This window comes from Tachysurus vachellii, chromosome 23 (genome assembly GCF_030014155.1).
Source record: "Tachysurus vachellii isolate PV-2020 chromosome 23, HZAU_Pvac_v1, whole genome shotgun sequence".
Taxonomy (NCBI): Eukaryota; Metazoa; Chordata; class Actinopteri; order Siluriformes; family Bagridae; genus Tachysurus; species Tachysurus vachellii.
Window position 1 is genome coordinate 1,435,838 of NC_083482.1, and position 14,362 is coordinate 1,450,199.

General features: G+C 39.8%; 1 protein-coding gene across 1 annotated transcript in view; it reads left to right on the forward strand.

Annotated features, from left to right (window-relative positions):
- Positions 1 to 14,362, forward strand: part of dpp4 (dipeptidyl-peptidase 4) — a 17,333-nt gene extending 2,971 nt beyond the window's left edge. Inside the window, exons 5-26 of the mRNA XM_060859000.1 lie at positions 353 to 427; positions 525 to 577; positions 1,093 to 1,162; positions 3,095 to 3,212; positions 4,093 to 4,247; positions 4,833 to 4,930; positions 6,233 to 6,362; positions 6,555 to 6,593; positions 7,112 to 7,210; positions 7,329 to 7,399; positions 7,669 to 7,722; positions 7,856 to 7,983; positions 8,076 to 8,126; positions 8,429 to 8,527; positions 8,613 to 8,682; positions 9,579 to 9,773; positions 10,162 to 10,216; positions 10,379 to 10,478; positions 10,758 to 10,816; positions 10,923 to 10,995; positions 12,783 to 12,856; positions 13,255 to 14,362. Coding sequence (XP_060714983.1) covers positions 353 to 427; positions 525 to 577; positions 1,093 to 1,162; positions 3,095 to 3,212; positions 4,093 to 4,247; positions 4,833 to 4,930; positions 6,233 to 6,362; positions 6,555 to 6,593; positions 7,112 to 7,210; positions 7,329 to 7,399; positions 7,669 to 7,722; positions 7,856 to 7,983; positions 8,076 to 8,126; positions 8,429 to 8,527; positions 8,613 to 8,682; positions 9,579 to 9,773; positions 10,162 to 10,216; positions 10,379 to 10,478; positions 10,758 to 10,816; positions 10,923 to 10,995; positions 12,783 to 12,856; positions 13,255 to 13,347 — 1,959 coding nt within the window. The 3' untranslated portion in view covers positions 13,348 to 14,362. The remainder of the gene's footprint in view (positions 1 to 352; positions 428 to 524; positions 578 to 1,092; positions 1,163 to 3,094; positions 3,213 to 4,092; positions 4,248 to 4,832; positions 4,931 to 6,232; positions 6,363 to 6,554; positions 6,594 to 7,111; positions 7,211 to 7,328; positions 7,400 to 7,668; positions 7,723 to 7,855; positions 7,984 to 8,075; positions 8,127 to 8,428; positions 8,528 to 8,612; positions 8,683 to 9,578; positions 9,774 to 10,161; positions 10,217 to 10,378; positions 10,479 to 10,757; positions 10,817 to 10,922; positions 10,996 to 12,782; positions 12,857 to 13,254) is intronic.

The window sequence follows — 14,362 nt, forward strand, 5'->3', positions numbered from 1 at the left end:
ATGAAAGCAGGAACATTCTTTGAGAATGTAAGAGTGTTTGTATGAATGAATAAATTTCTTGTGAAAGTTTTTTAATACATGTGAGAATGTGAAAGGAAATTTTGTTTTGAATGCTAGAAAAAGAATGCCAGAGCATTTTTGCTTTAACGTGAAAGCTTTTTGTGAGTAGATTTGTGTGAGTGCAAAAACATCCTGAGTGAGAGTATTTCGCATGAATGTGAGAGGGTTTGGAGTGAAAGTGCGAACTTTTTTTATATGTGTGTATATACGAAGTCAACTTTAAAGAACAGCTAAAGCCTTATGAACCTCATTGTAATGAAAGTGTGTGTTTTGTGTGTATTTTATATCACAGGACTCCTTTAAAGCCTTCGATTACTTGGTGTCAGCGGATCGCAAGTTTGTTTGTTTACTCACCAACCACTCAAAGGTGCCGTGTCGAGCACATTAACGCTCTGTGTGCAGTTTTGTTCTTGTAAACATTTACACTTACGTAAGATTCTCTCCCTCTCTCTGTTCTCTTAAAGATCTGGAGACACTCGTTTACCGCGACGTACTTAATCTATGACCGGGACAACAGGTCAGTGACTTCTATCAGATCAGATAGAGATTAGTCCTAAAAATTGATCTTACTGTATTGATCACTAAACCAACAAAAAAGATGTTTCTTCTTTTCTCAAGCGATGTTTGAAATGAAACTTTATCCTAAAATCCTGTTCACACGACATTCGATCCAAAACAAATATCGTAAACAATATTTGATTACAAAAGAGTTTCTGCTGTTGAGCTATCACGTTTTATAATAAAGTGATCTTAATGGACTTAAACCTGAAGTGGGCGGGGCCTTTTTTCTGGAAAAGATTCTAGTGTTAGCATGATGTATGAACTGTATCTCAACCTCACTCTGGTTTCAACTGGAGAAGTAAATATCCTGTTGTCTGAAAGTGACTCTGACCCAGACAGTTACTAAGGGTGAGTGAATGCATGCATGCTGTGAATCAACACTCTTGTTAATCGACAAGGCCTTCGTTTGTCCCACAAGCTTCCCATCTTCCTGCTCGCTCACATAAAAACCTCACTTTTCTCTTTGTTCAGGAAGTTACTCACTACGGATTTACCACACGATGTTCAGTACCTTGTCTGGGCTCCGGCTGGTCACAAGCTGGTGAGTTTACGCAGATAAGAACGATATGATTTGCTTTATTCTGGTTAGATGTGTGCTGATACTCAGTCATGAGGTACAGTATGTTGTGACGTTTAACGGTGTGTTTAACAATACGATCATACCAAAATGTCATGACATTGCGAAGTAATAAGACGTTATAACAGGATTATAACATTCAAAGCTTCAGCAAAGTTCAACAGTTAGCGTTAGTTACCTTATATCTCTATAACAGTTAGCGTTAGTTACCATATATCTCTATAACAGTTAGTGTTAGTTACCTTATATCTCTATAACAGTTAGCGTTAGTTACCTTATATCTCTATAACAGTTAGCGTTAGTTACCTTATATCTCTATAACAGTTAGTGTTAGTTACCTTATATCTCTATAACAGTTAGCGTTAGTTACCTTATATCTCTATAACAGTTAGTGTTAGTTACCTTATATCTCTATAACAGTTAGCGTTAGTTACCTTATATCTCTATAACAGTTAGCGTTAGTTACCTTATATCTCTATAACAGTTAGCGTTAGTTACCTTATATCTCTATAACAGTTAGCGTTAGTTACCTTATATCTCTATAACAGTTAGCGTTAGTTACCTTATATCTCTATAACAGTTAGCGTTAGTTACCTTATATCTCTATAACAGTTAGTGTTAGTTACCTTATATCTCTATAACAGTTAGCGTTAGTTACCTTATATCTCTATAACAGTTAGTGTTAGTTACCTTATATCTCTATAACAGTTAGTGTTAGTTACCTTATATCTCTATAACAGTTAGCGTTAGTTACCTTATATCTCTATAACAGTTAGTGTTAGTTACCTTATATCTCTATAACAGTTAGTGTTATAACAGGATTATAACATTCAAAGCTTCAGCAAAGTTCAACATCTGATGTGCTGCTGCTGGAAATCCTGAGACTAGGAATGAAATTATAACTTCACAGTATGGAGGTATCAAGATTTAAAGAATGTGACACTGAGGGTTCATATTAATTACATATAGACTGTTTCAGATTGCAGATATACTGATATATCATCAACCCCTGAGATGAACTGATACTAAGATATAAGATTTTCCATCACGTAACTCAGCTGTTTATAGACTCTATAATGGGGCGATGGTATGAAGTCAGTCTTAATGAACATGCTATCTGAGCTGTTATCTGAGAGACTTATCTCTGTTCCTGACAACCATGGCTAGTTTTATGACGGCCCTTTGATCGTCACTATCATCTGTATTTATAACCTTTATCTCAGACGAGCTCGGATGATGGGGTTTATAAAGTAAAACCTGTGATGGACTTGGACTTGCTGAAATCACAAAAAAACACCATACTCTCTCCAACATGATTTACTGCTCTGTTTCTGATCTGCACTTAATTTTATTTTTATTGTATACAATTATTTTAAAAAATCACACCCAATCTCTCTCTCTCTCTCTCTCTCTCTCTCTCTCTCTCTCTCTCTCTCTCTCTCTCTCTCTCTCTCTCTCTCTCTCTCTCTCTCTCTCTCTCTCTCTCTCTCTCTCTCTCTCTCTCTCTCTATCTCTCTCTGTCTCTCTCTCTCTTTCTCTCTCTCTCTCTCTCTCTCTCTCTCTCTCTCTCTGTCTCTCTCTCTCTCTCTCTCTCTCTCTCTCTCTGTCTCTCTCTCTCTCTCTCTCTCTGTCTCTCTCTCTCTCTCTCTATCTCTCTCTGTCTCTCTCTCTCTTCTCTCTCTCTCTCTCTTTCTTTCTCTCTCTCTCTCTCTCTCTCTCTCTCTGTCTCTCTCTCTCTCTCTCTGTCTCTCTCTGTCTCTCTCTCTCTTCTCTCTCTCTCTCTCTCTCTCTCTCTCTCTCTCTCTCTCTCTCTCTCTCTCTCTCTTTCTCTGTCTCTCTCTCTCTCTCTCTCTCTCTCTCTCTCTCTCTCTCTCTCTCTCTCTCTCTCTCTCTCAGGCGTATGTATGGGACAATAATGTGTATGTGAAGTCCAGTCCTTCTTCACCAGCAGAACAAGTCACCAGTAGTGGAAATCAGATGATCCTAAATGGAATTCCTGACTGGGTGTATGAGGGTAAGAGTGTCACTATAACATAGTCATAACATAACATTACACAGCGTAACATGACATGACCTGGCAAGACAGAACAGAATGTGACATAAAATAATTGTTAAAAGTGCTATACAAATAAATTGAATTTGAATTTGAATGAGGTGATAGAACAGAATGTGGCATTACATGACAGGACATAACAGGACATGAAATAACAAGACATACAGTAATAGGACATGACATAACAGAATGGGACATTACATTAAATGACATGACATGAATTGACATGACATGGCAGAACAAAATGTGACATAATAGGACATGACATAACAGAATGTGACATTACATTTCATTAAATGACATGACATGACTTGACATGACATGACATGACAACAGAATGTGACATAATAGGACATGATATAACATAAAATATAACAGAATGTGATATGACATAACAGGACATGACATGGCAAAAAATGACAAGACAGGACAGAATGTGACATTACATGACATAACTTAAGATGATATGACATGACATGCCAGAACAGAATGTGACATGACATAACATAACATGACATAGCATGGCATGACATGTTATAACAACGTAATATAACATGACAGAACAGAACAGGACAGATACACACATTACTTTACACACAGAGCAGTATGTACACAGGATGTACCTGCAGCACTCATGTCACTGGAAGCCCTGATAGTTTACGGTATCCATGGTAACAGTATTGTTATTGTGGTTAATATCAAGGTAACAACAATGATTGTTCAGTTAATAACCAGATTAATAAAGAAGTGTTTTAATAAATTTCAATCATTTAAAGTTTTTCTACTTACCTTTAAATTTTCCCACTACATTTATCAGTTGAAACATTTTTTGAACCCACAGAGGAGATGTTTTCTGGTAACCATGCCATGTGGTGGTCTCCATCCGGGAGGTTCCTGGCCTTTGCTCAGTTCAACGACTCAGACGTGCACCTCATTGAGTACTCGTGGTACGGACAGGGTCAGTATCCGGAAACGGTCTCCATCCCATATCCCAAGGTAAGAGCCAGAGCTCGGTTTATTTAATGTTAGACTCAAAGTGCTGAATTTCAGCTCGAGACTTCATAATTCCAGCAGTTCTGTTGTTCTTCAACAATATACAGTAAAATTTTTACAATCTAACACAACAGCAGAAAAGGTTAGATTTGGGGCGGGGTTAAGGGCGGAGCTAACGTTCTGAATTTTTATTAAAACTTGCTTAAAACTTCCACCCACAAGTGTTATTTTTTAACTTTTATACTAAAGCAATTTGCCACCAATAAAGAGACTCCTCTGTCCTGAAGAGGTCCGAAACGTTCCAGCTTTACCTTCGACACTGGAGACTCCTTCCATCATCTCATTAAAGAGAAGGACTTTTATTTTTTAGGAGTTTGTTACTATGGAAACAATAACGATGATGATGATGATGATATAAAGCTGTGACGTGGAGTTGCACAACAGTCTGTTTCTTCTGACCAATCAGAATGCAGCTTGAGCAGTGCAGCAGGACACAGCAGGACATTTCTGACACAGTTATTGTGCGATTTTAAAATAAAACGCTGACGGTTTCCAGTAATAGATGTTTTTGTGTGTTTTGGGCTGCAGGCTGGAACACCGAACCCCACGGTCCGCCTCTTCGTGGTTGATGCTCTGAACGTGTCCAAAATTATGGAGATCTTAGTGCCAAGCGCACTGGCCTCACGGTAACACAACAACAACACAACACAACGTGACATAACACAATATAATATAACACAATATAACAGAACACAACACAATATAACATAACACAATATAACAAAACATAACAAAACACAACAATATATAACACAACACAATACAATATAACACAACACAACATAACACAATATAACAAAACATAACAAAACACAATACAATATATAACACAACGCAACACAACATAATATATAACAATATAACAAGACATAGCAAAACACAATACAATATAACACAACAAAACATAACAAAACACAACAATATATAACACAACACAATACAATATAACACAACATAACACAATATAACAAGACATAGCAAAACACAATACAATATAACACAACAAAACATAACAAAACACAACAATATATAACACAACATTACACAATACAATATAACACAACATAACACAATATAACAAAACTTAACAAAACACAACAATATATAACACAACACAACACAATACAATATAACACAATGCAACACAACATAATATGTATAACAATATAACAAGACATAGCAAAACACAATACAATATAACACAACAAAACATAACAAAACACAACAATATATAACACAACCCAATAAAACACAATATAACACAACACAATTTAAGACAATACAACGAGACACAACACAATATAACACAATGCGACACAACACAATATAACAAAACACAAGATAACAAAAGACAACACAATATAAAGCAACACAACACAACATAACATAACACGACACAATACAATATAACACAACATAACACAACACACAATAACACAACATAACACAACATAACACACAATAACCCAACATAACACAACATAACACAACACACAATAACACAACATAACACAACATAACACAACACAACACACAATAACACAACATAACACAACATAACACAACACACAATAACACACAATAACACACAATAACACAACATAACACAACATAACACAACATAACACACAATAACACAACATAACACAACATAACACAACACACAATAACACACAATAACACAACATAACACAACATAACACACAATAACACAACATAACACAACATAACACAACACACAATAACACACAATAACACAACATAACACAACATAACACACAATAACACAACATAACACAACACACAATAACACACAATAACACAACATAACACAAGTTAACAACACAACACAGTATAACACATATCTCCAGAGCGTGTGGTGACACAGACGTGGTGCTGAAGTTCTCCTCTTTATGTTCTTTATGTAGAGATCATTACCTGAGCACCGTCACCTGGGTCACAGACAACACCATCACAGTTCAGTGGCAAAACCGCACACAGAGTCTCGTCATTCTGCAGGTGTACGAACTGAGCGGCGAGACGTGGAGCGTAAAGACGGTAACGGTGTAGAGCTAACATCATTCTGCTCCATGAGCTATGAGCGGGTCTGACCTCTGACCTCTGACCTAACACATATATCCTAAAAACCTGTGATGAGAACAGAAGTGAACTAATCTCACCCTAGTTAGCGTTAGCATTAGCATTCTGGTGAACTGTGTTTTCACTTATTCATCTGTTTGTTTTGTGCAGGAAATAAAAGTGGAAAGCGCAACAGGTTGGGTCGGACGAGTACGTAATGCATTCTCTCTCTCTCTCTGTCTCTCTATCTGTCTCTCTATCTCTCTCTCTATCTCTCTCTGTCTGTCTCTCTCTCTGTCTCTCTCTCTCTTTCCATCTCTCTCCCTGTCACCATCTCTCTCTCTCTCTCTCTGTCTCTCTATCTGTCTCTCTATCTCTCTCTCTATCTCTCTCTGTCTGTCTCTCTCTCTGTCTCTCTCTCTCTTTCCATCTCTCTCCCTCTCACCATCTCTCTCTCTCTCTCTCTGTCTCTCTCTCTATCCGTCTCTCTCTCTCTGTCTCTCTTTTTTCTCTCTCTCTATCTCTTTCTTTCTCTCTCTTTCTCTCTCTCTCTCTCTCTCTCTCTCTCTCTCTCTCTCTCTCTCTCTCTCTCCATCTCTCTCACTATCTCTCTCTCTCTCTCTGTCTCTCTTTTTTCTCTCTCTCTCTATCTCTTTCTCTCTCTCTCTCTCTCTCTCTCTCTCTCTCCCCCCTCTGGTTCTGTCTGACATCTTGTCGTCTTTTCCCAGTTCTCACCGACTGACCCTGTGTTTAAACCTGACGGTTCCAGCTTTTACTACATCAAGAGTGACTCGAGAGGCTTTAAACACATCCATCACATCAGTGGGGTGAGTTAACACTCAGGACCACATCTGGACACATCAGGACATGTATCTGGACTTTATTTTTGAGGGTTTTAAATACTCTTTGAGAAGGTTCAGATGGATCACTGCCTGTTTATTTCAGACAACGGTCACAGCCATCACATCTGGACAGTGGGAGGTCACCGACATCCTCAAGGTGACCAATGACGCCATGTAAGTTCACCATCACCTTTTATTCATTTGGAATAGAAACTTTTATCCAGATGTGACGCAGAAGCAGATCCAAGAGTCGAGCTGAGAGTTTAAATCTCCAGCTGCTGCTTCTTAGCTGTCATTCTCGGATTAGTGACATTCTAGTTTGAGATTAGGACATTTTTTACATCTTTAAGCTCCGCCCACAGTGACACAGAGATTCCTGTGATTGGGTGGAAATTGGGACGTTGTTCGTTTCATCTCATTAACATCTCTACGTCTCTTCACAGATTCTATATGAGCAACGAACACAACAGTCATCCAGGCCAGAGAAACGTTTACAAGTGAGTCACTTCACCCTCCAGGATCCTCACGCCACACGTCGTGCATTCAGCTAGTCAGCGTTTAGTCACGACTCAAACAAACGTTTGTCTGTTTAAATCCTCACGAAACCTGTGTGTTTTGTCTTTCCCGCAGAATCACTATAGACGGTGCGACTCATTCCCGGGCCGACTGTCTCACCTGTACGCTGATGGAGGACAGGTGTAAATATAACTCCGCCTACTTTAGCACTGACGGCACCTACTACCGCCTGAGCTGCTCAGGTGAATATTCCTGCGCTTCTTTCTGAAGTGATGAGGATGCAGAAATCTACACAGAACATAACACACTCTTTCTGTTTGTTTGCTTGCTGAAGGTCCCGGACTGCCTCTGTACACGCTACGAGACAGTCGAGGTGCTGGATCAGGTAAAACCTCCTCCGCCGTCATCAGCGTCCGCTCTCCAATACGAACGTGGTGACATTTTAAGCTTTAATCAGAAACTCACAAACATAGCGAGTGTCTGCAGGAGCACAGACAGGAGTACACTAAGTTTTATTTAGCTTTATAACGCTAGCTCATTAGCAAGCTCGTTAAATCACAGGGAGTTTGGGAGTTAGCGTGAAAAGGCTAATACCTGAGAGATGATGTTTCTCTTGCTGAGATTTGTGCTGCAGGTGTGTTAACAAGAGCGTGTGGAAATCTGTTCGAATCTTCTGTTGGTTTTCAGAGATCAGGGTTCTGGAGGATAATAAACTCCTGGAGTCGATTCTTCAGAACATCGCCATGCCCTCGGTGACACACGGCACACTGAAGATCGGCGGCTTCGGTGAGGTTCCAGCTGCTGAATATTATTTCATTGAGATATTATTCAGACTCTGACACTGAACATAAACCTTTGTGAACATCTGTAGACCTCTGGTACCAGCTGATTCTGCCTCCTAACTTCGACAAGTCCAAAACTTATCCTCTGCTGATCGACGTGTAAGTCATTTTACATCAGTTTATAAATGTAGGGGCTTTGTCTTTTATACACCTCTTACTTTTTATATTACATTCGTATCCTCTCTCTCTCTCTCTCTCTCTCTCTCTCTCCCCCTCTCTCCCCCTCTCTCTCCCTCTCTCGCTCTCTCTCCCTCTCTCTCTCTCTCTCTCTCTCTCTCTCTCTCTTCCCCCCCTCTACCCCCCCTCTGCCCTCTCTCGCCCTCTCTCTCTCTCTCTCTCTCTCTCTTTCTTTCTCTCTCTCCCTCTCCCCCTCTCTCTCTCCCTCTCTCTCTCTCCCTCTCTCTCTCTCTCTGTGTCTCTCTGTCTTTATCTCCCTCTCTCTCTCTGTCTTTATCTCTCCCCCTCTCTCTCTCTGTGTCTCTCTCTCTCTCTGTCTTTATCTCTCCCTCTCTCACTCTCTGTCTCTCTCTTTCCCTCTTTCTTTCCCTCTCTCTCTCTCTCTCTCTCTCTCTCTCTCTCTCTCTCTCTCTCTCTCTCTCTCTCTCACTCTCTGTTCTCTCTCTGTCTTGCTCTCTCTCTCTCTCTGTCTCTCTCTCTCTGTCTCTCTCTCTCTCTCTCTCTCTCTCTCTCTCTCTCTCTCTCTCTCTCTCCCTGTCTCTCTCTCCCTGTCTCTCTCTACTGAGTAAATGAATCACTCACTGGTGCCACCTACTGGTGCAATGATGTAACTTACTGAAAGCATCACTGAATGATTCGTTGTAATGAACGCAATCAAAAGAATCGAGTCACTGGGATGAATCGAATTGAACATTGATTTGGCTCATTTTACTGATATAACCCTAAACCTTCAGGATCCTGGACCTACATTATTAGTGTTATATTATAGTGTTGGTTATATTTAGTAACCTTAGCACACGTGGTTCTGTCTCTGCTAGCTACGCCGGGCCGTGCAGTCAGAAGTCAGATTTCCGATTCCGGATCAACTGGTCTACGTATCTGGCCAGCACGGAGAACATCATCGTGGCCAGTTTTGATGGCCGAGGAAGCGGTTACCAAGGAGATCGCATCATGCACTCCATCTATAAACGACTAGGCACCTATGAGGTGGAGGACCAGATCACCGCTGCCAGGTAACGTGTGACAGAGAACTGGGGCAGAGACCTGGACAGGTAAAATCCCAGGAGTAAACGTTCCTGAGTCTGACGCCTCACGCCTCTAAGTCTTTTGTTCCAGTGTGACTAGAGAAGCGTCCTGTCCAGTCTCTGAATCTTAAAAATTCACAAAGCTTCCCCCCCCCCAGACATCAGCAAGGACAACAGAACACAAGAAACACACAAACGCTAGCCAATAATTTATTCGTCTATTAAGCTATTATGAGCACTAAGCTAGGGTATTAGCATGTTAGCAGGAGGCGGGCTTTAGATCGCGTCTCTAAAATGATTGACAGCAGAGAGAGTTTTCTCAGCCATGTAACTGTGTTGTCCTGCTAATGTTCCATTGTTGTTCTTCATGTTTCAGACATTTCATTGATTTGGGCTACGTTGATAAAGACAGAATGGCGATCTGGGGATGGGTAAGTCCTTATTAACTCCTTATTAACTCCTTATTAACTCCATACACTGCACTGACACTGGAGACTCCTTCCTTTGATGTTGATCGTTCTGGATCAGATTTTGGATCAGATTCTGGATTTCGACTGTGACAAAGTTGTTTCTTTACATGTTCTGTATTTCAGTCTTATGGGGGTTACGTCACCTCCATGGCCCTGGGAGCAGGAAGTGGAGTGTTTAAGTGCGGCATGGCCGTCGCCCCGGTGTCCAAGTGGGAGTATTATGGTATGGAAGTTTATTCTAGGGGAAAAAATGTAGCATTAATTATACGAAGTTCATTAGGTTCATTATTTTTAATCCGAATTTAATTGTCTTTTTTTTCCTTTTTTACAATAAGGTAAATTATTGTAATGAATTAAAAAGTAAATAAAAATATAAAGGTTTATTTTTATTAGTGTGGGAATTCAGTACAGTAATTATAGAAAATAGTTTCTTTATGGGGCTGAGATTCTGAACCTGATCGTTTTTTTTAGTTTAATGTTTTTTTTTTCTTTACACAAACAGATTCCATCTACACGGAGCGCTACATGCTCACGCCACAGGAAAACCCCGACTTCTATGAAGTAAGTAAGCCGGCGTGTGTTACGCAGCTCCGCTCAGAGTTTCCCACAAATGACGTCTGTACGTTTACAAAGTGTGTTTGAAGACGTGTGTTTGTAATCTGGGCAGAATTCCACTGTGATGGAACGAGCAAAGAATTTCGATTCTGTTCAGTACCTGCTGGTGCACGGCACAGCTGACGGTGAGAATATACACACACGTATACACTCATATAAACACACGATCGTAAACACACACATCCACAAACACACTGACATATACATGCACATGAACACACACAAACATATACACACACGTATACACTCATATAAACACACGATCATAAACACACACATCCACAAACACACTGACATATACATGCACATGAACACACACAAACATATACACACACGTATACACTCATATACTGTAAACACACGATCATAAACACACACATCCACAAACACACAGACATGCACACATATATTTATTTATAAATATATGCACACACAGGAACACACACATAAGCACACACACAAACATATACACACATACAGTACACACAGGAACACAAACACATAAGCACACACAAACATACACACACAGGAACACACACACATAAGCACACATACAAACATACACACATACACACACAGAAACACACACACATAAGCACACACACAAGCATACACACACAGGAACACACACACATAAGCACACACACAAACATACACACACAGGAACACACACACATAAGCACACACACAAAAATACACACACACATATATATAAATATATACACACACAGGAACACACACATAAGCACACACACAAACATATACACACATGCACACACAGGAACACACACATAAGCAAACACACAAAAATATACACACACATATATAAATATATACACACAAACAGGAACACACACATAAGCACACACACAAACATATACACACACACACAGGACCACACACACATAAGCACACACACAAACATATACACACACACATGAACACACACACACAAACATATATATATTTATATACACACACATGAACACACACACACACACACACACATAAGCACACACACAAACATATATATGCACAGACACAAACTTACACACACAGGTTTTATTCCATGTAAGCTCTTTAGACCATTAATTAGCTGATCTCTTCAGTCAAGCTGGGATCTGATCAAATATTACACACACACACACACACACACACACACACACACACACACACACACACACACACTCGCCCATGTATTGCTCTAGTCATGGGGACTGGACGTCTTCTGAAACTCAGCAGCGTGATAGAATGATCTGTGAGCTACTGTTTACTCCTCAGCTCAGGATTGTTAACATTGTAAGTGCACCGTGTGTGTGTGCGAGTGTGTGTGTGTTAGGTAGCTAGCTGTAAACCACCCCCCTCCCCCATAGTTGAACGGATTCGTATAGGATGAAAAAGTTCTTAGACCTTGCGTATAATGAGATGTTTCCCGTCAGCCTCCTGAACACAGCAGTGCTTTTACTCTTAGCTACACAACGACGTGCGGCAGCCGCATTCCTCAATCTACACATCCTACAGCCGCCTTTTGCCTTTAAACCCCCAAAATGGAGTTTATGGCTTCAGTGTTTGAACAACAGCGAGAGCTAAAAGAACACAAAGAAGCTGAAGTCAAGCAGAAAACATGCTAAAACACATTTCAACACAAATCACGAGATGTCGTAGGAGTCGACGCACAAACGTCACGATGATCACAACAATCTGACTCTCGTGGGGTTTTTATATCGACACCAAAACAAAACTAACACAAAACTCTTATTTTTACATTCTTCAAATGTTCAAATTTCAAACCAGACTCCAGAATTGTGCGTTTGGATTAAACATTACACACAAGACACACGTTACACACGTTACACACGTTACACACGTTTATTATGTATCAGATTAACATTGTGTGTGTTTTTCTTCCCAGATAACGTTCACTTCCAGCAAGCAGCACAAATCTCCAAAGCTCTCGTCAACCACCAAGTGGATTTTGAGTCGATGGTAAACAACACAATTTAGTGAACTGACCAGATGTTTCCAGCGGGGTCTTAAAGTCTGAGACGTGTGATAGTTGTGCGCCGTTTTTACATTTTTTGATTGGATTTGATCAGACGTTGTGAAACTGTTTGATTCGGACAGGAAGTCCTTATTTTGCTTTAATGGCGTGGGCACGTGTACGAAGGTGACGTTAGATCACATGAAACAAACTTTTAAACTCCGCTGTACATCATTCACACTCACTCACACTCACACACTCACACACTCATTTCCTAATCTAAACACATGAACCCATGTATATGTAGAGTCCAAGAGTAAGAGCACACTAAACCTGTCAAGTTGCAGCTGTGTTACTGTTTTTCTTCCTCACGTTACATCTCTTCCTCTTCCTCGTCTCTCAGTGGTACACAGATGAAGATCACAGTCTCGGAGGGTCGGCCAATGAGCACGTCTATACTCACATGAGTCACTTCCTGCAGAAGTGCTTTGCATGATTTGCGCCTGGAGACGTCACGTTCGACACGTGACTCAGTTCCTGGAATTCAACGATCTTTCTCAAATCACCAAACCAAGTTTTCTTCAGCTGCTACTTTTTTTTTTTTTGCTATTTTTTTGCTGTTTTCTGTTTTGTTTGTTTGTTTGTTTGATGTTTTTTTTTTAATTCCAGGTGTAAATGATTTTTTTTATTCATACTGATGCTGCAGCAGCTTCTGCTTTTCACCGACTCGATCATTCGGCACGAGGTTTCCGAGGGTAATTAAAGCGACACTTGACCGCGCGACCTCAGCGATTCCCGACAGCCTGGTTCGTTGCTTAGCAACAGGCTGGGACGCTAATATTCCTTCACACGGCTTTCAGCGTCGCTCTTAAATTTTTGCCGTGAATCCGAGGCTGAAACTCGCAAGAAATCGGAACGTTTTTAAACTTTGCAACACGAAAGCAACTTTAAATAAAAAATAAAGTCTTTGAGCCTGAAATCTTCTAAAGCTGCGACATTTTATGCTAGGTTTTTATTTTCCCTGTAAATTCTTAGAGTATTTTCCAATTTTTTTTTTTTACTTCTTAAAAGTTTGATGCAGATGTTTTCACGACTGAAATGAAAGTTTGTTAACAATAGTTCATTAATTAAATGTTTCCTTTTCAAACTTTTTTTTTTAAACGATTGTATTGCTTTATTTAAAAAACCGTGGAGCTGCTGGTCTGTTCTCAGTTGCATATATCTTCAGGTATGATTTTATTGGATCATTTGTTTTATAATGTGTGTGATTCGGGGCACTGAAGTTTCCTTCCTGCCTCAACGAATAAACAAAGATGATTTCCTCTGAGCAGCTTTACTTATCTGTGTGTGTCTTTTATTTCAGTTCCAATCAGGTCGATATTAAACACCGGGGAATCAGAAAATCGTTCAATTTGTACCTTTGTTTTTAAAAAGAAAAGAAAATATTTATTGTAAATTCATGAAAGTATTTGATGTATTTTGCAATAAAACTTCAAACATTTGAACTATTA